Source organism: Atractosteus spatula, chromosome 8, assembly GCF_055471065.1.
Source record: "Atractosteus spatula isolate fAtrSpa1 chromosome 8, fAtrSpa1.hap1, whole genome shotgun sequence".
Taxonomy (NCBI): domain Eukaryota; kingdom Metazoa; phylum Chordata; class Actinopteri; order Semionotiformes; family Lepisosteidae; genus Atractosteus; species Atractosteus spatula.
This window is the reverse complement of record NC_142713.1, coordinates 1,103,785-1,129,521: the sequence shown is the minus strand read 5'-3', so window position 1 is coordinate 1,129,521 and position 25,737 is coordinate 1,103,785. Positions and strand designations below refer to the sequence as shown.

The 25,737-nt window shown below is 53.6% G+C and overlaps 2 protein-coding genes across 3 annotated transcripts; both read left to right on the top strand.

Annotated features, from left to right (window-relative positions):
* Positions 1–894: 894 nt before the first annotated feature.
* Positions 895–8,334, top strand: hsd17b14 (hydroxysteroid (17-beta) dehydrogenase 14). Of its 2 annotated transcripts, XM_088923099.1 has the most exons (9): positions 895–1,236; positions 1,621–1,659; positions 1,860–1,957; positions 3,847–3,913; positions 6,533–6,624; positions 6,720–6,824; positions 6,976–7,043; positions 7,124–7,220; positions 8,061–8,334. In XM_088923099.1, the coding sequence occupies exons 1-9, from the start codon at positions 1,143–1,145 to the stop codon at positions 8,205–8,207; spliced, it is 807 nt and encodes a 268-aa protein (XP_088779225.1). In that variant the 5' UTR covers positions 895–1,142; the 3' UTR covers positions 8,208–8,334. The 2 variants fall into 2 exon arrangements, with proteins under 2 accessions (XP_088779225.1, XP_088779226.1); XM_088923100.1 differs by lacking the exon at positions 1,621–1,659 and having other exon boundaries at positions 967–1,236.
* Positions 8,335–11,020: 2,686 nt separating this feature from the next.
* bcat2 (branched chain amino acid transaminase 2) lies at positions 11,021–23,643 on the top strand. Its single transcript, XM_088923098.1, has 11 exons — positions 11,021–11,064; positions 13,617–13,691; positions 15,895–16,095; positions 16,341–16,451; positions 17,424–17,543; positions 18,640–18,803; positions 19,472–19,614; positions 20,885–20,970; positions 21,823–21,963; positions 22,558–22,632; positions 22,859–23,643. The coding sequence occupies exons 1-11, from the start codon at positions 11,047–11,049 to the stop codon at positions 22,898–22,900; spliced, it is 1,176 nt and encodes a 391-aa protein (XP_088779224.1). The 5' UTR covers positions 11,021–11,046; the 3' UTR covers positions 22,901–23,643.
* Positions 23,644–25,737: the final 2,094 nt, after the last annotated feature.

Genomic DNA, 25,737 nt, shown 5'->3' with positions numbered 1-25,737 from the left:
CCAGCCTGATTACTTAAGACTTTAATTAAACTTACGTGATCAAAACTTGTGATTTTCCAGCTGTAGGTTTGTGTGAGACGCAGTCTGGGCTGGGAGGTGTGGATGAGCCTCGAGCTCTTCGGCTCTGAATCCTTTTACACAAGCCGGTTGGGGTTCGAGAGGGGTAGCTGAGAGCCTGGCTGGACTGAAAACCAGGAGCTGGCAGGGCTGTGGAGATCGGGAGTGGGAGTGGGGGGGGTGGGGTGGGGTGTATCTGGTTAAGATATGTTTGTCCCTTGAGGGAAGGTTGTTATAGAAACAGCACTCCTGTACATTTGAATAGGATGCAAACAAAAGCAAAGAAAAACATTGCACAGGTACAGTCTAACACAGGTGAGGTGGGGAGCTGCGTCAGCATGTGTAGGCTGCGAAGGTACAAGTAACAGGTTTATTCCAGGCTGGGACAGAGGGAAAACAACGTTTCGGCCGTGGAGCCTTCTTCAGGTGTGACTTCCTTTGCAGTGCGACACGTACCAACATGTCACATTTATAACGCATCACAGAAGCCAATGGCGTTCTTGGGGGTCGTAAGAGTCAGAATTGTCTCTATCCTTGAGACTTGCGTTTTACAGCTTCAGTGGAGAGGGGGAGAAAGGACCGTGTCGGGGTGCAGGGCGCTGTGCAGGGGGTCGCAAGAGCTCGTCTCACGAGGAAGAGCAACACGGAACACGGGGACAGCGCAGGGGAGGGACGTGCACCCACGCACGGCGCTTGTGTGTGTGTGTGTGGGGGGGGGGGGGCGGTTGTGGACGTGTTGCGTGACTGATGGACACGCTGCCCTCTCGCTTCCCCTGGAGGAGGAGCGGGAGGAGGAAAGCGTTGCTCGCGGAAGTGGCTGCGAAAACTACATTTCCCAGACGCCTCGGCGGTCGGTCTTTTGACTAAACTCGTGAGTTTCTTCTTGTTTTTTTCCGCTTGCTGCAGCGAAACTTTCGGTTCCGCAGACCGAGGGGACAGACGGACGGGACGGAGTAGGGGGGTAACTCCGCTTAAAAAGATTAAAAAGACGAAGAAAAAAGACGTAGCCTCGCACTCGCACCGACTCGGTCCCGACGCCGCACCCCGACCAGCCCTCCTGCGGGGGTCCCGTGTCCGGGCTCGCCATGGCCGCCGGCGGCTCGCAGCGCTATCGCGACAAGGTCGTGGTCGTGACCGGAGGCTCCAAGGGGATCGGCGCCGGAGTCGTCAGGGTGTTCGGTGAGAGCCGGGGTTCGCGGGGCAGGGGCGCTGGGGTCAGCCCGGGCGTGTGCCGTCCTGGTTCCGGGCAGCCCGGTGTCGCTGGGCCGGTCGCTGGTCCTGCATTCGCTCGGGTCTCGGTCTCACGCACACCTCGGGCCCAGGGCATCGCGCCCCAACGCTGCAGCACACGCGTGCCTGTCCTCAACCTGCTTGTTCCTGACTGAACACCTGCCACAGTGTTCAGTGTCCATGACGTTATCAGTCAGGTCCACAGGTCCTACCCGCGTCCGTGCTGGCCCACCTGAGTGAGAATGAGCGTCCTCGATCAGGGATGACAGCCAGTACAGTCTCCCTCAGCCCTGTAAGAAAAGCCTGTGGGTCTGACTGCTGTCTGTGTTTCAGTGGACAGTGGAGCCAAGGTGGTCTTCTGTGCCAGAGGGGGTGAGTTCACCTGCCGCTGTGCTGCTCGTGCTGTCAGGGTCTGTCTGCATGGCTCTGTCTTCCTCTCTCTCCTCCTGCTCCTCTCCCCTCTCTCCACTCTCTCGGTCTCCTCTCTCCTCCATCTCCTCACCTGTCCTCCTCTCTCCTTCTCTTTCTCCCTCTCCTCTCTCTCCTCAGTCACTCTCCTCTCTCTCCCTCAGCGGAGGCGGGTCAGGCCCTGGAGGCGGAGCTCAATGGGGCGGGGCCAGGGGTGTGTCACTTCGTCGCCTGTGACATCACCAAGGAGCAGGACATCAAGGTGAGTCTGTCAGTGTCTGTGTGTCTTTCTGTGGGTCTGTCCTTGTGTCTGTGGGTCTGTCCTTGTGTCTGTGTGTCTTTCTGTGGGTCTATCTGGGTCTGTCCTTGTGTCTGTGTGTCTTTCTGAGGGTCTGTCTGGGTGTCTGTGGATCTGTCCTTGTGTCTGTGGGTCTGTCTGGGTCTGTCCTTGTGTCTGTGCGTCTTTCTGTGGGTCTGTCTGGTCTGTCCTTGTGTCTGTGTGTCTTTCTGTGGGTCTGTCTGGGTCTGTCCTTGTGTCTGTGTGTCTTTCTGTGGGTCTGTCTGGGTCTGTCCTTGTGTCTGTGTGTCTTTCTGTGGGTCTATCTGGGTCTGTCCTTGTGTCTGTGTGTCTTTCTGAGGGTCTGTCTGGGTGTCTGTGGATCTGTCCTTGTGTCTGTGGGTCTGTCTGGGTCTGTCCTTGTGTCTGTGTCTGTGCGTCTTTCTGTGGGTCTGTCTGGGTCTGTCCTTGTGTCTGTGTGTCTTTCTGAGGCTCTGTCTGGGTCTGTCCTTGTGTCTGTGTGTCTTTCTGTGTCTGTCCTTGTGTCTGTGTCTGTGCGTCTTTCTGTGGGTCTGTCTGGTCTGTCCTTGTGTCTGTGTGTCTTTCTGTGGGTCTGTCCTTGTGTCTGTGGATCTGTCCTTGTGTCTGTGTGTCTTTCTGTGGGTCTGTCTGGGTGTCTGTGGATCTGTCCTTGTGTCTGTGTGTCTTTCTGAGGGTCTGTCCTTGTGTCTGTGGATCTGTCCTTGTGTCTGTGTGTCTTTCTGTGGGTCTGTCTGGGTGTCTGTGGATCTGTCCTTGTGTCTGTGTGTCTTTCTGAGGGTCTGTCTGGGTCTGTCCTTGTGTCTGTGTGTCTTTCTGAGGGTCTGTCCTTGTGTCTGTGGATCTGTCCTTGTGTCTGTGTGTCTTTCTGAGGGTCTGTCCTTGTGTCTGTGGATCTGTCCTTGTGTCTGTGTGTCTTTCTGAGGGTCTGTCTGGTCTGTCCTTGTGTCTGTGTGTCTTTCTGAGGGTCTGTCTGGGTCTGTCCTTGTGTCTGTGTGTCTTTCTGAGGGTCTGTCCTTGTGTCTGTGGATCTGTCCTTGTGTCTGTGTGTCTTTCTGAGGGTCTGTCCTTGTGTCTGTGGATCTGTCCTTGTGTCTGTGTGTCTTTCTGAGGGTCTGTCCTTGTGTCTGTGTGTCTTTCTGTGGATCTGTCCTTGTGTCTGTGGATCTGTCCTTGTGTCTGTGTGTCTTTCTGAGGGTCTGTCCTTGTGTCTGTGGATCTGTCCTTGTGTCTGTGTGTCTTTCTGTGGATCTGTCCTTGTGTCTGTGGATCTGTCCTTGTGTCTGTGGATCTGTCCTTGTGTCTGTGTGTCTTTCTGAGGGTCTGTCCTTGTGTCTGTGGATCTGTCCTTGTGTCTGTGTGTCTTTCTGAGGGTCTGTCCTTGTGTCTGTGGATCTGTCCTTGTGTCTGTGTGTCTTTCTGAGGGTCTGTCCTTGTGTCTGTGTGTCTTTCTGAGGGTCTGTCCTTGTGTCTGTGGATCTGTCCTTGTGTCTGTGTGTCTTTCTGAGGGTCTGTCCTTGTGTCTGTGGATCTGTCCTTGTGTCTGTGTGTCTTTCTGAGGGTCTGTCTGGGTCTGTCCTTGTGTCTGTGTGTCTTTCTGAGGGTCTGTCCTTGTGTCTGTGGATCTGTCCTTGTGTCTGTGTGTCTTTCTGAGGGTCTGTCCTTGTGTCTGTGGATCTGTCCTTGTGTCTGTGGATCTGTCCTTGTGTCTGTGGGTCTGTCCTTGTGTCTGCACTGGGTCTCTGGGTTTGTGGATCTGTGTTCCTGCTCCTGCAATGAAGGAGTGACATCTCCCAAGGGATTGTGCAATAACATTCCTCCCTGTCCTTCTTTAGGCACTGATTGATGTTGCAGTTGATCGTTTTGGGAGGATAGACTGTCTCGTTAATAACGCGGGCTGGCGTAAGTCCCTGTCTCTAGAGTGACTGTACTGGAGTGTCCAGTCAGTGTGTCTGTATGAACCCCTCTCTCTCTCAGTGCAGTGTTAATGTACTGGAGTGTCCAGTCAGTGTGTCTGTATGAACCCCTCTCTCTCTCAGTGCAGTGTTCATGTACTGGAGTGTCCAGTCAGTGTGTGTATTAACCCCTCTCTCTCTCTCAGTGCAGTGTTAATGTACTGGAGTGTCCAGTCAGTGTGTGTGTATTAACCCCTCTCTCTCTCAGTGCAGTGTTAATGTACTGGAGTGTCCAGTCAGTGTGTGTGTATGAACCCCTCTCTCTCTCTCAGTGCAGTGTTAATGTACTGGAGTGTCCAGTCAGTGTGTGTGTATTAACCCCTCTCTCTCTCAGTGCAGTGTTAATGTACTGGAGTGTCCAGTCAGTGTGTGTGTATTAACCCCTCTCTCTCTCAGTGCAGTGTTAATGTACTGGAGTGTCCAGTCAGTGTGTCTGTATTAACCCCTCTCTCTCGGTGCAGTGTTAATGTCCTGGAGTGTCCAGTCAGTGTGTCTGTATTAACCCCTCTCTCTCTCAGTGCAGTGTTAGTGTACTGGAGTGTCCAGTCAGTGTGTGTGTATTAACCCCTCTCTCTCAGTGCAGTGTTAATGTCCTGGAGTGTCCAGTCAGTGTGTCTGTATTAACCCCTCTCTCTCTCAGTGCAGTGTTAATGTACTGGAGTGTCCAGTCAGTGTGTGTGTATTAACCCCTCTCTCTCTCAGTGCAGTGTTAATGTACTGGAGTGTCCAGTCAGTGTGTGTGTATTAACCCCTCTCTCTCTCAGTGCAGTGTTAATGTACTGGAGTGTCCAGTCAGTGTGTCTGTATTAACCCCTCTCTCTCGGTGCAGTGTTAATGTCCTGGAGTGTCCAGTCAGTGTGTCTGTATTAACCCCTCTCTCTCTCAGTGCAGTGTTAGTGTACTGGAGTGTCCAGTCAGTGTGTGTGTATTAACCCCTCTCTCTCAGTGCAGTGTTAATGTCCTGGAGTGTCCAGTCAGTGTGTGTGTATGAACCCCTCTCTCTCTCAGTGCAGTGTTAATGTACTGGAGTGTCCAGTCAGTGTGTGTGTATTAACCCCTCTCTCTCTCAGTGCAGTGTTAGTGTACTGGAGTGTCCAGTCAGTGTGTGTGTATTAACCCCTCTCTCTCTCAGTGCAGTGTTAGTGTACTGGAGTGTCCAGTCAGTGTGTGTGTATTAACCCCTCTCTCTCAGTGCAGTGTTAGTGTACTGGAGTGTCCAGTCAGTGTGTCTGTATTAACCCCTCTCTCTCTCAGTGCAGTGTTAATGTACTGGAGTGTCCAGTCAGGGTGTGTGTATTAACCCCTCTCTCTCTCAGTGCAGTGTTAATGTACTGGAGTGTCCAGTCAGTGTGTGTGTATTAACCCCTCTCTCTCTCAGTGCAGTGTTCATGTACTGGAGTGTCCAGTCAGTGTGTCTGTATTAACCCCTCTCTCTCTCAGTGCAGTGTTAATGTACTGAAGTCTCCAGTCAGTGTGTCTGTATTAACCCCTCTCTCTCTCAGTGCAGTGTTAATGTACTGGAGTGTCCAGTCAGTGTGTCTGTATTAACCCCTCTCTCTCTCAGTGCAGTGTTAATGTACTGGAGTGTCCAGTCAGGGTGTGTGTATTAACCCCTCTCTCTCTCAGTGCAGTGTTAATGTACTGGAGTGTCCAGTCAGTGTGTCTGTATTAACCCCTCTCTCTCTCAGTGCAGTGTTAATGTACTGGAGTGTCCAGTCAGTGTGTGTGTATTAACCCCCCTCTCTCTCAGTGCAGTGTTCATGTACTGGAGTGTCCAGTCAGTGTGTCTGTATTAACCCCCCTCTCTCTCAGTGCAGTGTTCATGTACTGGAGTGTCCAGTCAGTGTGTGTGTGTATTAACCCCTCTCTCTCTCAGTGCAGTGTTAATGTACTGGAGTGTCCAGTCAGTGTGTCTGTATTAACCCCTCTCTCTCTCAGTGCAGTGTTCATGTACTGGAGTGTCCAGTCAGTGTGTGTGTGTATTAACCCCTCTCTCTCTCAGTGCAGTGTTAATGTACTGGAGTGTCCAGTCAGTGTGTCTGTATTAACCCCTCTCTCTCTCAGTGCAGTGTTAATGTACTGGAGTGTCCAGTCAGTGTGTGTGTATTAACCCCTCTCTCTCTCAGTGCAGTGTTAATGTACTGGAGTGTCCAGTCAGTGTGTCTGTATTAACCCCTCTCTCTCTCAGCGCAGTGTTCATGTACTGGAGTGTCCAGTCAGCGTGTCTGTATGAACCCCTCTCTCTCTCAGTGCAGTGTTAATGTACTGGAGTGTCCAGTCAGTGTGTGTGTATTAACCCCTCTCTCCCTCAGTGCAGTGTTAATGTACTGGAGTGTCCAGTCAGTGTGTCTGTATTAACCCCTCTCTCTCTCAGTGCAGTGTTAATGTACTGGAGTGTCCAGTCAGTGTGTCTGTATTAACCCCCCTCTCTCTCAGTGCAGTGTTAATGTGCTGGAGTGTCCAGTCAGTGTGTGTGTATTAACCCCTCTCTCTCTCAGTGCAGTGTTAATGTACTGGAGTGTCCAGTCAGTGTGTCTGTATTAACCCCTCTCTTAATGTCTCTCAGATCCTCCTCACAAACCCATTGATGAGACCAGTGCCGAAGAATTTCAGGCGCTTCTGAACTTCAATCTCATCAGTTACTTCCTCACAGCGAAGGTATGACTGACAGATTGACAAGGAGAGAGAGGAGACGGACTGCAGTGTGCAGGAGGGTACTGACCACCTCCTGTGGGCATGTGTGTGTTTCCCAGTATGCGCTGCCTCACCTCCGAAGGACAGAGGGTAACATTGTGAACGTGTCCAGTCTGGTCGCCTCCATTGGACAGAAACATGCTGTGCCCTATGTGGCCACTAAGGTACAGCTGCTTCTAATTATTATTATTATTATTATTATTATTATTATTATTATTAGGCCCTAATGGTTTCTTGTATGCGGGATACGTTAATCTCATGACATGACTCTCACATTCCCCAGTACAGAGTGTAATTCAGCCTCTTTCCCAACAGGGGGCGATCATTGCCATGACAAAAGCTATGGCTATTGATGAGAGTCAGTACAAAGTGAGAGTGAACTGGTGAGTGGGTGTGCCTCTCTCTGTGCAGTGCAGCGTTACTGTAGTGTGTCTGTACAAACCTGTCATTCTGTTTTTCTCAGTATCTCTCCAGGAAACATATGGACACCACTGTGGGAGGAGTTAGCTGCTCAGTCTGAAAACTCTGCCTCGACTATCAAAGCAGGAGAAGGTGCTCAGGCAAGTGGCACTGTAGGATGTCCCTCTGACTGGACACTCCAGTGCATTAACACTGCACTGAGAGAGAGAGGGGTTAATACAGACACACTGACTGGACACTCCAGTACATTAACACTGCACTGAGAGAGAGAGGGGTTAATACACACACACTGACTGGACACTCCAGTACATTAACACTGCACTGAGAGAGAGAGGGGTTAATACACACACACTGACTGGACACTCCAGTACATTAACACTGCACTGAGAGAGAGAGAGGGGTTAATACAGACACACTGACTGGACACTCCAGTACATTAACACTGCATTGAGAGAGAGAGGGGTTCATACACACACACTGACTGGACACTCCAGTACATTAACACTGCACTGAGAGACAGAGGGGTTAATACAGACACACTGACTGGACACTCCAGTACATTAACACTGCACTGAGAGAGAGAGGGGTTAATACAGACACACTGACTGGACACTCCAGTACATTAACACTGCACTGAGAGAGAGAGGGGTTCATACAGACACACTGACTGGACACTCCAGTACATGAACACTGCACTGAGAGAGAGAGGGGTTAAAACACACACACTGACTGGACACTCCAGTACATTAACACTGCACTGAGAGAGAGAGGGGTTAATACAGACACACTGACTGGACACTCCAGTACATGAACACTGCACTGAGAGAGAGAGGGGTTAATACAGACACACTGACTGGACACTCCAGTACATTAACACTGCACTGAGAGAGAGAGGGGTTAATACAGACACACTGGACACTCCAGCACTGTTACGTGATGTCAGTATAGTGTGCCTCATGATGAGTGTGCTGTCCTCACAGCTGATTGGCCGGATGGGGACAGCTGCCGAGTGCGGATTGGCTGCTCTCTTCCTGGCCAGCGACGCCTGCTTCTGCACCGGTGTGGACCTGCCGCTGAGCGGGGGGGCGGAGCTCAACTACGGCCAGAAGAGTCAGATCGGCCAATGAGGCGGCAGAAGCCAGCCGTCACCTGGGGCCTTCTCTCAGGGATCCAATCAGGAAGCAGAGGAGGCAGGGCTGTTGTCATGGTTACTGGTAATTGACAGAGTCTGAAAGGAAATAAAGACACCAGAAATAACACACTGTGACTGAAGGCAGGTTTTCTTTCAGAATCCTTATCAACATATTTCACTACATGTCAGACTCGATGCCCTTGATGATGGGACTGTACAGTTGTCCCATCCTGGACACTAGTCAACACAGTTTCAGGTAACTGGGTATAAGGTATTTTAAGGCATGAAAGAGCATCCGGATCGGTCTCGGCAGAGGGACTGAATGTCCCAGTAAACGTCCCACACTGCAGCGAAAGGGAAACGTTTCACGTCCAAAGCAGAGACTGGAGATCAGAGTGTATCCAGGCCTGCGTGAGATTGCAGTGGTCTGGACTGCAGGGCTGTGGCTGTTTGCTTCGGCCTGCTCTGTTCCTATCGCTCAGCAGGGCCCGGCCTGGTCCCTGCTGGGACTGGAGACCTGCAGGGGATTCTGGGCTCCTGCTGGAAGAGGTGTTTCCTGTTGGCTGGACCAGCAGGGGGAGCTCTCCCGCCTGGAGCAGACTTTCCAGTCCAGCACGCTGTGATGGTGACCGGAGACCCTGTGCTGGAGGAGGTGACTTCCTTCTGATGAGATCCTCGCTGCCTGGCCTCGGAGCGTCACAGGGCTGTTGGTAACGATCACTGTGCGTCTCCCAGGTGGGGTCACTGGTGCAGAATGATCAGTGTGCGTCTCCCAGGTGGGGTCACTGGTGCAGAATGATCAGTGTGCGTCCCCCAGGTGGGGTTACTGGTGCAGAATGATCACTGTGCGTCCCCCAGGTGGTGTGACTGGTGCAGAATGATCACTGTGTGTCTCCCGGGTGGGGTCACTGGTGCAGAATGATCACTGTGCGTCCCCCAGGTGGGGTTACTGGTGCAGAATGATCACTATGCGTCTCCCAGGTGGGGTCACTGGTGCAGAATGATCACTGTGCGTCTCCCAGGTGGGGTCACTGGTACAGAATGATCACTGTGTGTCTCCTGGGTGGTGTGACTGGTGCAGAATGATCACTGTGTCTCCCAGGTGGGATCACTGGTGCAGAATGATCGCTGTACGTCTCCCAGGAGGGGTTGTGTGATGTACACTGGGATTAGAGGTGTCATATACTACACTCACTCACTTCCACCCACAAAAAGCAGGTGTTTAAACCGCTGGCTGGGGTGGAGGACGTATTGTCTTGCCAGTGAAGCTGCCTTCTGAGAGAGCCAAACCTTCACAGAGAGGTGTGAGCTGTAGTTACCGCCCGAAATCAGAGGTGCGCCTCCTGAACTAAGCGCCACAGCTACCCCCTCGTCTGGGAAGCAACATTCCTGGCTCTACTTCCCAAATCACGTCCGGCAACCGGCTGCCTGACAGACGCCTCTCCCGGGGCAGGGCAGCGCGCCGCCACACGCAGCGTGTGTTAGTTAGGACACGCTGGCGACGTGCACCCGCAAGGGGCGGTCCAATCAGCAGGCAGGGCGGCGCCACACTCGCGGGCGCTCGGCCAATCACCGCCCTCGTCCTCCCCTTCCTCCTGTGACGTCCCTGACAGCCACACAGCCAATGGGAGCTCCGGATTTGGCACACACCCCCTCCTCCTAGCCCAGTGCCGTATTAACCCCCGAGTTTCTGGAGGATGATTTAGTTCCTACAGCTTCACCGGTGATTCTGAACTGTGTTGATATTAATGTTGGTAAAAACCATAATTATATCGAATGCTATTTACACTCATTTTTCCCCCATTGCCCGTCTATTGCTTTTATGGCCTTGCTGTTCCGTTTAGGGTGTAATCTAGCTAGTACGTATGCTGTGATATATTTTATATATTGCTAACATACACAGTATATACTGTAGGATCAAGAGGTTTATTCCCTGCTGAAAAAAAGAAGAAAGAGAACACAACGTTTCAGCTGTGGAGCCTTCTTCAGATGTGAGGCTCCACGGCCGAAACGTTGTTTTCTTTCTTCTCTCTTCAGCTGGAATAAACCTCTTGTTCCTTTGCAGCCTATGTGTGCTGACGCAGCTCCCCGCCTGAACTAACATATACATACAGTGTGTATATATATATTGTATTTTAGGGATTGTGCGTTCTTCTAGGTGATAGTGGCTGCCGGTTCTTGCCCAGCAATCGTTCAGTCCTGCCAGCGTCACTCAGCACAGATGAGCGGCTCTCCAGCAGGACCTGCGGACCGCGCCTGGGGGGCACAAGCCTGCGTCAGTGGGGAGCCCTGCCGGAGTGCTCGGGGTACCGAGTCACAAGCAGGTGGTGGTGAGGAAGGATTGATCCCGGGTTTCGGATGCGCTGACACCCCTGACACCGCCCACCCTCTGTCCTGCTGATGACGTTCTCACTGGCCGCCTGTCCTGTTTCCCTCGTTGGACGTGGCCTCCGTGCTGTCGTGTTGTGGCACCTGTATGTGTTTACCCTCGGTTGTCGCATTTCGTTTATTTGTATCTAAAAATAAATTAAACCAAAAAAAAAAAACAGGGACCAGTTGAGAGAGAATAATTCCCCGCTGGCACATGAAAGCAAAAACAAGGAAAGGCACATCGGTAGCTGATACACAGCCCCTTCACGGGGACTCAGACCGGACCAGATCTCAGTGACTGGTCTGCGGCCGGGGGCCGGCGGCCGTGTGTCCGTCCTCGTCTGGGAAGATGACCCCCACCCGTGTGGCGCCGGGGGCGGACCGGCCCGGCCCGGCCCGGACCGGACCGGTGAGCGGGGAGCTTGTTTCCGCCCGGACGCATTTCAGCGGCGACACCCGCGACCATGACAGCTCTGCGGACGGTGAGTTCAAAGATCGGTCTCATTCAGCCCCGGCGGCCGCGTTAATCATTAACCCCCCGGGGCTCATCGGCGGCGGCGGCCGGGCTCTCCGGACCCCCCGTGCTCGGGTGCGGGGGCGGCGGCTGGCTCCTCCCCTGTCTCTGATAATCTTGTCCGCTCGTCTTCCCCCGGCGGTGCGCGCCCCCGCCCCCGTGCCAGGCTCGGGGCCGCGCACAGGAGGAGGAGGGGGGTGGGGGGTGACGTCATGCAGCGGCTGGGGCGGACTGCAGCCTCCCGGCGGGGTAGTTTGCGAGGTCCCCCGCCCTTTTCACTGATGGGATTCGTGATTTTTTTTTCTGTTGTTGATTATTCAACTTTCGCCGCCGTGAAGTTTTCTGGGCGACCCTGGCTCGGAGATGTGGGTGTCCGTGTGCGTGTGCGTGCAGGCTCGGGGGACCCGGTACCCCTTCACAGAGCACACAGCCAGCGACACAGAGAAGAAGCACTCGGGGATGTAACATGAGCTCCCCCATAAAAAACGGGCTGTGAATATCTGACAGTGTCACCCAGCCCATCGCCCTATACGACAGTGAAGTGTGGGGTCCCCTCACAGACCAGGGGTACACTCAATGGGACAAACACCCCACAGAAACTCTGCACATGGAGATCTGTAGAAACATCCTCCGTGTGCAGAGAAAAACTCCTAACAACGGGTGCAGGGCCGAATTAGGCTAGTACCCACTATTGATAAACATACAGAAAAGAATATTCAAGTATTGGCTACACCTAAAAAACAGCAAAACAGCAAAATTCCTACCACCACAAAGCCCTGCTGAGCCAAGAGCTGAGCCCAAAACAGAGCCCCCTGAGCCAGCTGGTCCTGAGGCTCACCGACCTGAGCCACACCGACACTAACCAGCCTCAGGACAGCACTGCTAGAGCACCACAACCCAGACTCCACCACATCACAGCACAATACACACAACACACAACCAGCCTCAGGACAGCACTGCTAGAGCACCACAGCTCAGACTCCACCACATCACAGCACAATACACACAACACACAACCAGCCTCAGGACAGCACTGCTAGAGCACCACAGCTCAGACTCCACCACATCATAGCACAGATCAAACAGCAATATCTCACACACTGGGACACACACACACAAACACAACATAAACTGGAATGCTACAGAACCCTAAACAGACAATACACACTAGCTGAATATTTGACCAAGATAAGAAACAACAAACAGAAACAGACCCTGACAAGTACAGGCTCAGTGACCACAGCCTGGACACACACACTGGACACAGGCAGACCTGGCTGCCCAGAGAGGACAGGCTCAGTGACCACAGCCTGGACACACACACTGGACACAGGCAGACCTGGCTGCCCAGAGAGGACAGGCTCAGTGACCACAGCCTGGAGACACACACTGGACACAGGCAGACCTGGCTGCCCAGAGAGGACAGGCTCAGTGACCACAGCCTGGACACACACACTGGACACAGGCAGACCTGGCTGCCCAGAGAGGACAGGCTCAGTGACCACAGCCTGGACACTGACACTGGACACAGGCAGACCTGACTGCTCAGAGAGGACAGGCTCAGTGACCACAGCCTGGACACACACACTGGACACAGGCAGACCTGGCTGCCCAGAGAGGACAGGCTCAGTGACCACAGCCTGGACACACACACTGGACACAGGCAGACCTGGCTGCCCAGAGAGGACAGGCTCAGTGACCACAGCCTGGACACACACACTGGACACAGGCAGACCTGGCTGCCCAGAGAGGACAGGCTCAGTGACCACAGCCTGGAGACACACACTGGACACAGGCAGACCTGACTGCCCAGAGAGGAAAAGCTCAGTGACCACAGCCTGGACACACACACTGGACACAGGCAGACCTGGCTGCCCAGAGAGGACAGGCTCAGTGATCACAGCCTGGACACACACACTGGACACAGGCAGACCTGACTGCCCAGAGAGGACAGGCTCAGTGACCACAGCCTGGACACACACACTGGACACAGGCAGACCTGACTGCCCAGAGAGGACAGACTCACTGACCACAGCCTGGACACTGACACTGGACACAGGCAGACCTGACTGCCCAGAGAGGACAGGCTCACTGACCACAGCCTGGACACTGACACTGGACACAGGCAGACCTCCGGCACACTCACTCAGAGTACTCGGGAAGCCCGCTGGTGATGAAGGCGTGTGGCGTGCGGTGGGCTAGTGCGGTCAGAGGCTGTGTGCTTTAGGGGTGTTGTGCAGGCAGGGGCTCGGGGGGCTTGTGTGAGGTGTAGATGAGGGTATGAGTTCATGTCTTCCATATCATGTTAGATTTATTTTTAACCTCTTGGTGTGTTGTCTGTGAGTCTCTGTGTGTGTGTGAAACATACCTGCTGGGATGCCAGACGCACTTCCGAGAGAATCGGGCGATGAGGTGTCCTCGGGTCGATCGTGCCTCTCGCGAGGCGGCTGAAAGGCAGTCTCTTGGTTGCTGTGGTTTAGGATCTTGCTGTCCGTTTGAACTCTTTTTTTTTTTGTTCAGGCACTCCAGAGGCAGCTCTTCTCCACCCTGCCCCTCACCCTGGGGTCCTTCAGGTGTGCCAGCTCCTCCTTCAAGGTAAGAAGCAGACCACCGATGACCTGAGTGTGCCCATACTTTCTTATACACAGAGTGTACCTGTTTACACACAGAGTTCAGCTCTTAAAACTACTGACACTGGTGTCTGAATAATGATACATCCTGTGATACATCCACTCTCAGTGCAGTGTTCATGTACTGGAGTGTCCAGTCAGTGTGTCTGTATTAACCCCTCTCTCTCTCAGTGCAGTGTTAATGTACTGGAGTGTCCAGTCAGTGTGTCTGTATTAACCCCTCTCTCTCTCAGTGCAGTGTTAATGTACTGGAGTGTCCAGTCAGTGTGTGTGTATTAACCCCTCTCTCTCTCAGTGCAGTGTTAATGTACTGGAGTGTCCAGTGTGTCTGTATTAACCCCTCTCTCTCAGTGCAGTGTTAATGTACTGGAGTGTCCAGTGTGTCTGTATTAACCCCTCTCTCTCTCAGTGCAGTGTTAATGTACTGGAGTGTCCAGTCAGTGTGTGTGTATGAACCCCTCTCTCTCTCAGTGCAGTGTTAATGTCCTGGAGTGTCCAGTCCAGTCAGTGTGTATTAACCCCTCTCTCTCTCAGTGCAGTGTTAATGTACTGGAGTGTCCAGTCAGTGTGTGTGTATTAACCCCTCTCTCTCAGTACAGTGTTAATGTACTGGAGTGTCCAGTCAGTGTGTCTGTATTAACCCCTCTCTCTCTCAGTGCAGTGTTAATGTCCTGGAGTGTCCAGTCAGTGTGTCTGTATTAACCCCTCTCTCTCTCAGTGCAGTGTTAATGTACTGGAGTGTCCAGTCAGTGTGTGTGTATGAACCCCTCTCTCTCAGTGCAGTGATAATGTACTGGAGTGTCCGGTCAGTGTGTGTGTATTAACCCCTCTCTCTCTCAGTGCAGTGTTAATGTCCTGGAGTGTCCAGTCAGTGTGTGTGTATTAACCCCTCTCTCTCTCAGTGCAGTGTTAATGTCCTGGAGTGTCCAGTCAGTGTGTCTGTATTAACCCCTCTCTCTCAGTGCAGTGTTCATGTACTGGAGTGTCCAGTCAGTGTGTGTGTATTAACCCCTCTCTCTCTCTCTCTCTCTCTCAGTGCAGTGTTAATGTACTGGAGTGTCCAGTGTGTGTGTCTGTATTAACCCCTCTCTCTCTCTCAGTGCAGTGTTAATGTCCTGGAGTGTCCAGTCCAGTCAGTGTGTATTAACCCCTCTCTCTCAGTGCAGTGTTAATGTACTGGAGTGTCCAGTCAGTGTGTCTGTATTAACCCCTCTCTCTCTCAGTGCAGTGTTAATGTCCTGGAGTGTCCAGTCAGTGTGTGTGTATTAACCCCTCTCTCTCTCAGTGCAGTGTTCATGTACTGGAGTGTCCAGTCAGTGTGTCTGTATTAACCCCTCTCTCTCAGTGCAGTGTTCATGTACTGGAGTGTCCAGTCAGTGTGTGTGTATTAACCCCTCTCTCTCTCTCTCTCTCAGTGCAGTGTTAATGTACTGGAGTGTCCAGTCAGTGTGTCTGTATTAACCCCTCTCTCTCTCAGTGCAGTGTTAATGTACTGGAGTGTCCAGTCAGTGTGTCTGTATTAACCCCTCTCTCTCTCAGTGCAGTGTTAATGTCCTGGAGTGTCCAGTCAGTGTGTGTGTATTAACCCCTCTCTCTCTCAGTGCAGTGTTCATGTACTGGAGTGTCCAGTCAGTGTGTCTGTATTAACCCCTCTCTCTCAGTGCAGTGTTCATGTACTGGAGTGTCCAGTCAGTGTGTGTGTATTAACCCCTCTCTCTCTCTCTCTCTCTCTCAGTGCAGTGTTAATGTACTGGAGTGTCCAGTCAGTGTGTCTGTATTAACCCCTCTCTCTCTCAGTGCAGTGTTAATGTACTGGAGTGTCCAGTCAGTGTGTGTATTAACCCCTCTCTCTCTCAGTGCAGTGTTAATGTACTGGAGTGTCCAGTCAGTGTGTCTGTATTAACCCCTCTCTCTCTCAGTGCAGTGTTAATGTACTGGAGTGTCCAGTCAGTGTGTGTATTAACCCCTCTCTCTCTCAGTGCAGTGTTAATGTACTGGAGTGTCCAGTCAGTGTGTCTGTATTAACCCCTCTCTCTCTCAGTGCAGTGTTAATGTACTGGAGTGTCCAGTCAGTGTGTGTGTATTAACCCCTCTCTCTCTCAGTGCAGTGTTAATGTCCTGGAGTGTCCAGTCCAGTCAGAGTGTATTAACCCCTGGCTGTGTCTCAGGTCTCAGAGCTGTGTATAGAGCGCTGTCAGACTCCTCGCCCCAAGCCCGACCCGGCCAGTCTGGTGTTTGGGAAGCAGTTCAGTGATCACATGCTGACGGTGGAGTGGAGCGCTCAGGGGGGCTGGGAGGCACCCCACATCAAGCCCTTCCAGAACCTGTCTCTGCACCCCGCCACCTCCGCACTGCACTACTCCATCGAGGTCAGTGTGTGTCTGACTGCTGTCTGTGTTTATCTGCGTGTCTGTGTGGGACTGTCTGTCTGTGTGTGTGTCCTGTCTGCGTGTGTGTGTGTGTGTGTGTGTGTGTGTGTGTGTGTGTGTGTGTCCTGTCTGCGTGTCCTGTGTGTGTGTGTGTGCATGACAGGCTGAGCTGTCCCCATCAGTGTGTCCGTCACTGTCCTGCCTGTCCCCCCCAGCTGACCCCTCTCCCTCCCTGTGTCCCTCAGCTGTTCGAGGGCATGAAGGCGTTCCGCGGCGTGGACAACAGGATCCGCCTCTTCCGGCCCATGCTCAACATGGACAGGATGTATAGATCCTCGGAGCGCTGCTGTCTGCCGGTCAGTCCCCCCGCTCGCTCGTCTCCGGCGGTCTCGTAGCCCCCCCTGGCTGACGGGGCTGTGATCCGGGGTCCGGGCTGCTGCGCTGTGCAGCAGGTCAGCTCTTAAGACGCTGTGCTGCAGGAGTGCCTGGTTGAAAAATGCCTTCTGGTGCTCTGTAGAAGAAAAAAAACGAAAGGTTTTTGTCCCTGCTGGAGAGTCTCGGTGTGTCTCTGTCCCTGCTGGAGAGTCTCAGTGTGTCTCTGTTCCTGCTGGAGAGTCTCCGTGTGTCTCTGTTCCTGCTGGTGAGTCTCAGTGTGTCTCTGTCCCTGCTGGAGAGTCTCAGTGTGTCTCTGTCCCTGCTCGTGAGTCTCAGTGTGTCTCTGTTCCTGCTGGAGAGTCTCAGTGTGTCCCTGTTCCTGCTGGAGAGTCTCCATGTGTCTCTGTTCCTGCTGGTGAGTCTCAGTGTGTCTCTGTCCCTGCTGGAGAGTCTCCATGTGTCTCTGTTCCTGCTGGTGAGTCTCAGTGTGTCTCTGTCCCTGCTGGTGAGTCTCAGTGTGTCTCTGTTCCTGCTGGAGAGTCTCAGTGTGTCCCTGTTCCTGCTGGAGAGTTTCCATGTGTCTCTGTTCCTGCTGGTGAGTCTCAGAGTGTATCTGTCCCTGCTGGAGAGTCTCCATGTGTCTCTGTTCCTGCTGGTGAGTCTCAGTGTGTCTCTGTCCCTGCTGGTGAGTCTCAGTGTGTCTCTGTTCCTGCTGGAGAGTCTCAGTGTGTCTCTGTCCCTGCTGGAGAGTCTCCATGTGTCTCTGTTCCTGCTGGAGAGTCTCAGTGTGTCTCTGTCCCTGCTGGAGAGTCTCTGTGTGTCTCTGTCCCTGCTGGAGAGTCTCAGTGTGTCTCTGTCCCTGCTGGAGAGTCTCTGTGTGTCTCTGTCCCTGCTGGAGAGTCTCAGTGTGTCTCTGTCCCTGCTGGTGAGTCTCAGTGTTTGTCTCTCTGCAGCTCTTTGACAAGCAGGAGCTGTTACAGTGCATCAGGAAGCTGGTGGAAGTGGACCAGGACTGGGTTCCCTTCTCCACTGAGGCCAGCCTGTACATCCGGCCTACATTCATCGGAACAGAGGTGAGGACTGACAGACCTACACACTGACAGTGTCTGCGTGAACCCCACCGTGTCTGCGCGAACCCCACAGTGTCTGTGTGAACCCCTCTCTCCCCCCAGTGTCTGTATGAACCCCACAGTGTCTGTGTGAACCCCACAGTGTCTGCATGAACCCCTCTCTCCCCCCAGTGTCTGTATGAACCCCACAGTGTCTGTGTGAACCCCACAGTGTCTGCATGAACCCCTCTCTCCTCACAGTGTCTGTGTGAACCCCACAGTGTCTGCATGAACCCCTCTCTCCCCACAGTGTCTGTGTGAACCCCACAGTGTCTGTATGAACCCCTCTCTCACCACAGTGTCTGTATGAACCCCAGAGTGTCTGTATGAGTCCTTCTCACCACAGTGTCTGTATGAACCCCAGAGTGTCTGTATGAGTCCTTCTCACCACAGTGTCTGTGTGAACCCCAGAGTGTCTGTATGAGCCCCTCTCACCACAGTGTCTGTGTGAACCCCAGAGTGTCTGTATGAGTCCTTCTCACCACAGTGTCTGTGTGAACCCCAGAGTGTCTGTATGAGCCCCTCTCACCACAGTGTCTGTGTGAACCCCAGAGTGTCTGTATGAGTCCTTCTCACCACAGTGTCTGTGTGAACCCCAGAGTGTCTGTATGAGCCCCTCTCACCACAGTGTCTGTATGAACCCCACAGTGTTTGTGTGAACCCCTCTCTCCTCACAGTGTCTGTATGAACCCCACAGTGTCTGTATGAACCCCTCTCTCTCCACAGTGTCTGTGTGAACCCCACAGTGTCTGTATGAACCCCTCTCTCTCCACAGTGTCTGTGTGAACCCCACAGTGTCTGTATGGACCCCTCTCTCTCCACAGTGTCTGTGTGAACCCCACAGTGTCTGTATGCACCCCTCTCTCTCCACAGTGTCTGTATGAACCCCACAGTGTCTGTATGAACCCCTCTCTCTCCACAGTGTCTGTATGAACCCCACAGTGTCTGTATGAACCCCTCTCTCTCCGCAGTGTCTGTATGAACCCCTCTCTCTCCACAGTGTCTGTGTGAACCCCTCTCTCCCCACAGTGTCTGTATGAACCCCTGTCTCTCTCCCCAGCCCTCTCTCGGGGTGTCTAAGGCAGGTCGTGCTCTGCTCTTTGTGATCGTGGGGCCTGTGGGGCCCTATTTCTCCACGGGGGGGTTCAGCCCTGTGTCCCTGCTGGCGGATCCGCGCTACGTGCGAGCCTGGAGGGGCGGGGTCGGCGACTGCAAGATGGGGGGGTGAGTGAGTGTCTTTCGCCCTCGGTGGGGCTGTGTGCGCGAGGGGGTGTGTGCGCGAGGTGGCGTGTGCGCGACGGGCTGTGAGCGCGAGGGGCTGTGTGCGCGAGGGGGCGTGTCCGCGAGGTGGCGTGTGCGCGACGGGCTGTGAGCGCGAGGGGCTGTGTGCGCGAGGGGGTGTGTGCGAGGGGCTGTGTGCGCGAGGGGGTGTGTGCGAGGGTGTGCATATTTGGGTCTGTGTGATAATGGAAATGTGTGTGCGTGGGTGTGTATATATGGGACTGTGTGTGTGCGAGGGTGTGTATATTTGGACTGTGTGTGTGCGAGGGTGTTTATATTTGGGACTGTGTGTGCGAGGGTGTGTATATTTGGACTGTGTGTGTGTGAGGGTGTGTATATTTGGGACTGTGTGTGTGCAAGGGTGTGTATATTTGGGACTGTGTGTGTGCGAGGGTGTGTATATTTGGGATTGTGTGTGCGAGGGTGTGTAAATTTGGACTGTGTGTGTGTCGCTCTGACAGTGCTGTGTCACTCTGATAGATAAAGCCGACTCACTCTGACAGTGCTGTGTCACTCTGATAGATAGTGCCGACTCACTCTGACAGTGCTGTGTCACTCTGATAGATAGTGCCGACTCACTCTGACAGTGCTGTGTCATTGCTGTGTCTCAGGAACTATGGCCCCACGATTGCTGTGCAGAACAAGGCACAGCGCCTGGGCTGTCAGCAGGTACTGTGGCTGTATGGAGAGAAGGAGGAGATCACTGAGGTCGGCACCATGAACCTCTTCATCTACTGGGACACTGAGAAAGGAGGTCAGTGTGTGTGTATTAACCCCTCTCTCTCTCAGTGCAGTGTTCATGTACTGGAGTGTCCAGTCAGTGTGTCTGTATTAACCCCTCTCTCTCAGTGCAGTGTTAATGTACTGGAGTGTCCAGTCAGTGTGTCTGTATTAGCCCCACTCTCTCTCAGCGCAGTGTTCATGTGCTGGAGTGTCCAGTCAGTGTGTCTGTATGAACCCCCCTCTCTCTCTCAGTGCAGTGTTAATGTACTGGAGTGTCCAGTCAGTGTGTCTGTATTAACCCCTCTCTCTCTCAGTGCAGTGTTCATGTACTGGAGTGTCCAGTCAGTGTGTGTGTATCAACCCCTCTCTCTCTCAGTGCAGTGTTAATGTACTGGAGTGTCCAGTCAGTGTGTGTGTATTAACCCCTCTCTCTCAGTGCAGTGTTAATGTACTGGAGTGTCCAGTCAGTGTGTGTGTATTAACCCCTCTCTCTCAGTGCAGTGTTAATGTACTGGAGTGTCCAGTCAGTGTGTCTGTATTAACCCCTCTCTCTCAGTGCAGTGTTCATGTACTGGAGTGTCCAGTCAGTGTGTGTGTATTAACCCCTCTCTCTCTCAGTGCAGTGTTAATGTACTGGAGTGTCCAGTCAGTGTGTCTGTATTAACCCCTCTCTCTCTCAGTGCAGTGTTAATGTACTGGAGTGTCCAGTCAGTGTGTGTATTAACCCCTCTCTCTCTCAGTGCAGTGTTAATGTACTGGAGTGTCCAGTGTGTGTGTGTATTAACCCCTCTCTCTCTCAGTGCAGTGTTAGTGTACTGGAGTGTCCAGTCAGTGTGTCTGTATTAACCCCTCTCTCTCTCAGTGCAGTGTTAATGTACTGGAGTGTCCAGTGTGTGTGTGTATTAACCCCTCTCTCTCACAGTGCAGTGTTAGTGTACTGGAGTGTCCAGTCAGTGTGTCTGTATTAACCCCTCTCTCTCAGTGCATTGTTAATGTACTGGAGTGTCCAGTCAGTGTGTGTATTAACCCCTCTCTCTCTCAGTGCAGTGTTAATGTACTGGAGTGTCCAGTCAGTGTGTGTGTGTATTAACCCCTCTCTCTCTCTCAGTGCAGTGTTAATGTACTGGAGTGTCCAGTCAGTGTGTCTGTATTAACCCCTCTCTCTCTCAGTGCAGTGTTAATGTACTGGAGTGTCCAGTCAGTGTGTGTGTATTAACCCCTCTCTCTCTCAGTGCAGTGTTAATGTATTGGAGTGTCCAGTTAGTGTGTGTGTATTAACCCCTCTCTCTCTGCCCCTGTAGACAGGGAGTTAGTGACTCCTCCGCTGGATGGCATTATCCTCCCAGGGGTGACCCGACAGTCTCTCCTCGATCTGGCCCGAGAATGGGTGAGTGAGAGAGGAGCTGCTTTTCTGAGCTGAAAGGCGAACAGTATATTAACATCATATAACATTACATAGCAGTGCTTATTAACCTCTTACACTCTCAGTCCATTAAGAAATGGTGTGTCCGTAGTTTTTATGAACAGCTCTTCTGGAGTTTAGAAGAATGTTTTGCATGACCTCAACACGAGAGATCAACCACATTTTAATATAATAATAATAATAATGATAATAATGATAATAATAATGATAATAATGATAATGTTGATTTGTTAGCCCTATAACACCGGGGCTGGCCTCCGTGCCGAAGAGGGGTACAGTCCGGCCTGCGACGGACGCCTGAGGTTTTGGGGAGGCTGCATTATTCACGTTCAAGCCCCCTTTTCAACAGATAACAACCCCCCCCCCCCCCCTCATTTTTGTAGGTGACATCCTGCAGAACCAGAGCGCACAGATCCCCGTGTTTACACCCCCCGGAGACTCGCCGGGCGGGCGGGCGGGCGTCGCCTCCCCAGGGGGCGCCAGAGGCCCAGACAGCGCAGAGGGAGGGGGGATCCGGGGGGGGGGCTCGTAGTGAAGTCGCTCTCCCGTCCCTGTTTTCCCCAGCTTCGGGGTGGGAGGGAAGGGGAGCGGTTTGGGAAAGAACGGGGGAGCCGTTTTCTGGGGGTGAAGTGGGAAGCGCCCCCTTTCAGGGACCCCATCGCACCCCAGTGTCCAGCCCGGAGTCCGGGAGGAGTCGGATCCTGGAGTGGACACGTGTGCACGGGCCCCGCGTTCCTCCAGGGGGCGCCAGAGGTCTGTGCGTGCGTGTGCGCGTGCACTGCGCGTCTTGACGGCGCGCGCTCTCTGTGTGCCCAGGGCGAGTTCGGGGTCTCGGAGCGCACCGTGACGATGTCGGAGTTCCTCAGAGCCCTGGAGGAGGGCCGGGTGAGGGAGGTGTTCGGCTCGGGCACGGCGTGCGTGGTGTGTCCCGTGGGCAGCCTGCTGTACAAGGGGAAGGTCAGTCTAGTGTCGGTCTGGCTTACGTTTGTGCGTCTGTGTCCGGGTTTGTGCATCTGTGCGGGTCTGAGTTGGCGTCTGTGCGTCTGTGCGTCTGAACATCTGTGTCTGTGTGCTTGTGCATCTGTCCGTGTTTCTGAGTTTGCACATCTAGGCGGTCGAGTTTGTGCCTCTGTCTGTGTCAAGTGTGTCTTTGCGTCAGTGTGTGTGTCTTAGTTTGTGTCTGTCTAAGTTTGTGCATGTGCAAGCGATGGTTTGTGCGTCAGTGTGTGTAAAAGATTGCTTGTGTGTCGGCGTGTGAGAGTTTGTGCGTCAGTGTGTGTCGGCGTGTGAGAGTCTGTGCGTCAGTGTGTGTCGGCGTGTGAGAGTCTGTGCGTCAGTCTGTGTCGGCGTGTGAGAGTTTGTGCGTCAGTGTGTTGCTCTTTTCTCTGTCCTGACTGCCTCTGTGTGTGTCGCTCTGCCTCAGCCCTCTGTCTGCCAGCTGGTCTGACTCCTGGACTGTCTCTCAGTCTGCTTCGGTACCTGGCTGGAGATGTGTGTCCGTTCCTGGAGAATGTGTCTCACTCTGCCTGTGAAACTCTCTCTCTCTGTCAGACCTACCGGATTCCCACAATGGACAACGGCCCCGATTTAGCACAGAGGTTCCTGCAGGAGCTCACTGACATACAGGTGAGTGTCCCCCAACAGCTGCATAGAGCTCCATAGAGCTGTAACAGGTGCCTGCAGTTCCCCTTCTCCGCCTGTGCACAGGAAGGGGGCGCCGTTTCAAAACGAGCCTGTGCCATCTTTTGCCTCCCCATCCCTCCGTCTTCCCCTCCCCCGTCCTTGTCTCCACCTTGCCACCTGGGGGTCATAAAGATTCTCTCTGTCTCCCTCCCTCCTTCCCCACCTACAGTACGGACGCAGAGAGAGTGAGTGGGCCCCTCTGGTCGTCTGATAGGCCACAGGTGCTGCCCGTCACCGAGGAGATGGCGAATCAGAGAGAAGGAGTGGGTGTGGCAGGGCCCTCCCCGAACGGCCGGCCCCCCTGTGCTGATTGGGTGTGCTGGTTGGTGGGCGTGTCCCTGCGCCTCGCTCTAGAAAGGCAAAATGGTTTCTGGTTCTTTTGTGTGTCTCATCCTTTATATACACTATGGATGTATTATCAAATCTCGCCCTAGGTCTTATAGAGCTTGTTTTTAATGGGTCTTGTGGTTCTTTCTGGCTTGGCTCTGTCTAAGGTTTTGTTTTTATAAATCCAGTTGTGGCTGAATGCGAGACCCCCGAATCCCGAACGGGAGAATCCGACCGAATGATCCGGGAATTCCCTCAGATTCCCGGACCCTGGCCGCGGCGAGGGGGCCGTTAGTCACTGCAGCGCCGGGGTGCCGAGCGAGGGGGCGTTCGGTTTTCATGATGAGCGGGAGGGCTGCTCGTGCTGGTGCTCTGAGCAGAGCGACACGTGCAGGAGAGGGCAGGAGACAGGAGGCTGGGGGCGGAGCTGTTCTCTGTACGTGTCCCCGCGCTGCTTAAAGCACTTCAAATAAACACTCCTGCGCTTCTTTTTCTAACTTTCTGATGCCGTAGATAACTGCCAGTCTTTCAGCTGGCTATTTCTCTGTCTGTAACTTTGAATGTACACAGTTGTCATCCTCGGATCTGTAGAGTAACTGTGAATAAACTCAGTCCAGCTCGTCTGTATCTTCACACTAACACTCCTTCATCATCCTCGGATCTGTAGAGTAACTGTGAATAAACTCAGTCCAGCTCGTCTGTATCTTCACACTAACACTCCTTCATCATCCTCGGATCTGTAGAGTAGCTGTGAATAAACTCAGTCCAACTCCTCTGTATCTTCACACTAACACTCCTTCATCATCCTCGGATCTGTAGAGTAGCTGTGAATAAACTCAGTCCAGCTCCTCTGTATCTTCACACTGACACTCCTTCATCATCCTCGGATCTGTAGAGTAACTGTGAATAAACTCAGTCCAGCTCCTCTGTATCTTCACACTGACACTCCTTCATCATCCTCGGATCTGTAGAGTAACTGTGAATAAACTCAGTCCAGCTCCTCTGTATCTTCACACTGACACTCCTTCATCATCCTCGGATCTGTAGAGTAGCTGTGAATAAACTCAGTCCAGCTCATCTGTAGCTTGTCATCACCACGAGACACTCAGTCCAGTGTCTAGCTTGTCCCCACACACGCCCCATTGTTGAGATCTGTCTCTATAAATGCCTGATCCCTGCGAGACCTATAGGTGCGTTTTGGAAGAAGCCGGACTCCATCCTGGACTCCTGCAGGAGTCTGGTGTTCCGATGCGAATGTGCTGTTCGGCACAGCGTCCTGCAGGGGGCAACGGAGGGCTGCGGTGACGGAGAGCACCTGCTGTGACGCCTCTGTTCAGACCCAGCACCTCCCCAGGACAGCCGAGCCTCTCCCTGGGGGTGGGCAAATCCAGGAACCGGATCGGCCGGCCGTACCGCCGGAGTCGGCTTCATCACGGCTGTGCCGTGGGTCAGGAGCTGAAGCAGTGGGATTCTGGAAGACCCGGAGGGGATCCTGTTGTAGTGGAATGGGAGTTTGGCTGCCACACTGGCGCCGACACACTTCACTCTTTCTCCTCCAGTCAAACGGAGGTGCTCAGGCGTCTGCACCCGCCGCACAAGAAACTGGTGTTTCGCCTCCTGGCTGCGTGTAACTGTTCCATCCAATAACATCTGTCAGCTTGCTGTGTTGCTCGAGGGTTGTAATCATTTCCCACAGTGCAGTGAGACAGATAAAAAAACCAGTGATCCAGGATAAAATGGCGAGTGTCTGACGTTCCCTGTCAGTGTCGCCCTCAGTGTCTGCCACTCTCTCGCTCTGTCACACAGACACACTGGCTGAGTGTCTCACTCTGACACCCCGAATAACTGAGTGTCTCCCTCTGACACCCCGAACAACTGAGTGTCTCGCCCTGTCTCCCTCTGACACCCCGAACAACTGAGTGTCTCGCCCTGTCTCACTCTGACACCCCGAATAACTGAGTGTCTCGCCCTGTCTCCCTCTGACACCCTGGCTAACTGAGTGTCTCACCCTGTCTCCTTCTGACACCCTGAATAACTGAGTGTCCAGGTGGGCTGGCAGTGCCCAGGTGTGACAGTCCTGCTCCAGCAGTGCCAGGCTCTGCTGTTCTGGGTCCAGATGGGCTGGCAGTGCCCAGGTGTGACAGTCCTGCTCCAGCAGTGCCAGGCTCTGCTGTTCTGGGTCCAGATGGGCTGGCGGTGCCCGGGTCTGACAGTCCTGCTCCAGCAGTGCCAGGCTCTGCTGTTCTGGGTCCAGATGGGCTGGCGGTGCCCAGGTCTGACAGTCCTGCTCCAGCAGTGCCAGGCTCTGCTGTTCTGGGTCCAGATGGGCTGGCAGTGCCCAGGTCTGACAGTCCTGCTCCAGCAGTGCCAGGCTCTGCTGTGCCCAGGTCTGACAGTCCTGCTCCAGCAGTGCCAGGCTCTGCTGTGCCCAGGTGTGACAGTCCTGCCCCAGCAGTGCCAGGCTCTGCTGTTCTGGGTCCAGATGGGCTGGCAGTGCCCAGGTCTGACAGTCCTGCTCCAGCAGTGCCAGGCTCTGCTGTGCCCAGGTCTGACAGTCCTGCTCCAGCAGTGCCAGGCTCTGCTGTGCCCAGGTGTGACAGTCCTGCCCCAGCAGTGCCAGGCTCTGCTGTTCTGGGTCCAGATGGGCTGGCAGTGCCCAGGTCTGACAGTCCTGCTCCAGCAGTGCCAGGCTCTGCTGTTCTGGGTCCAGATGGGCTGGCG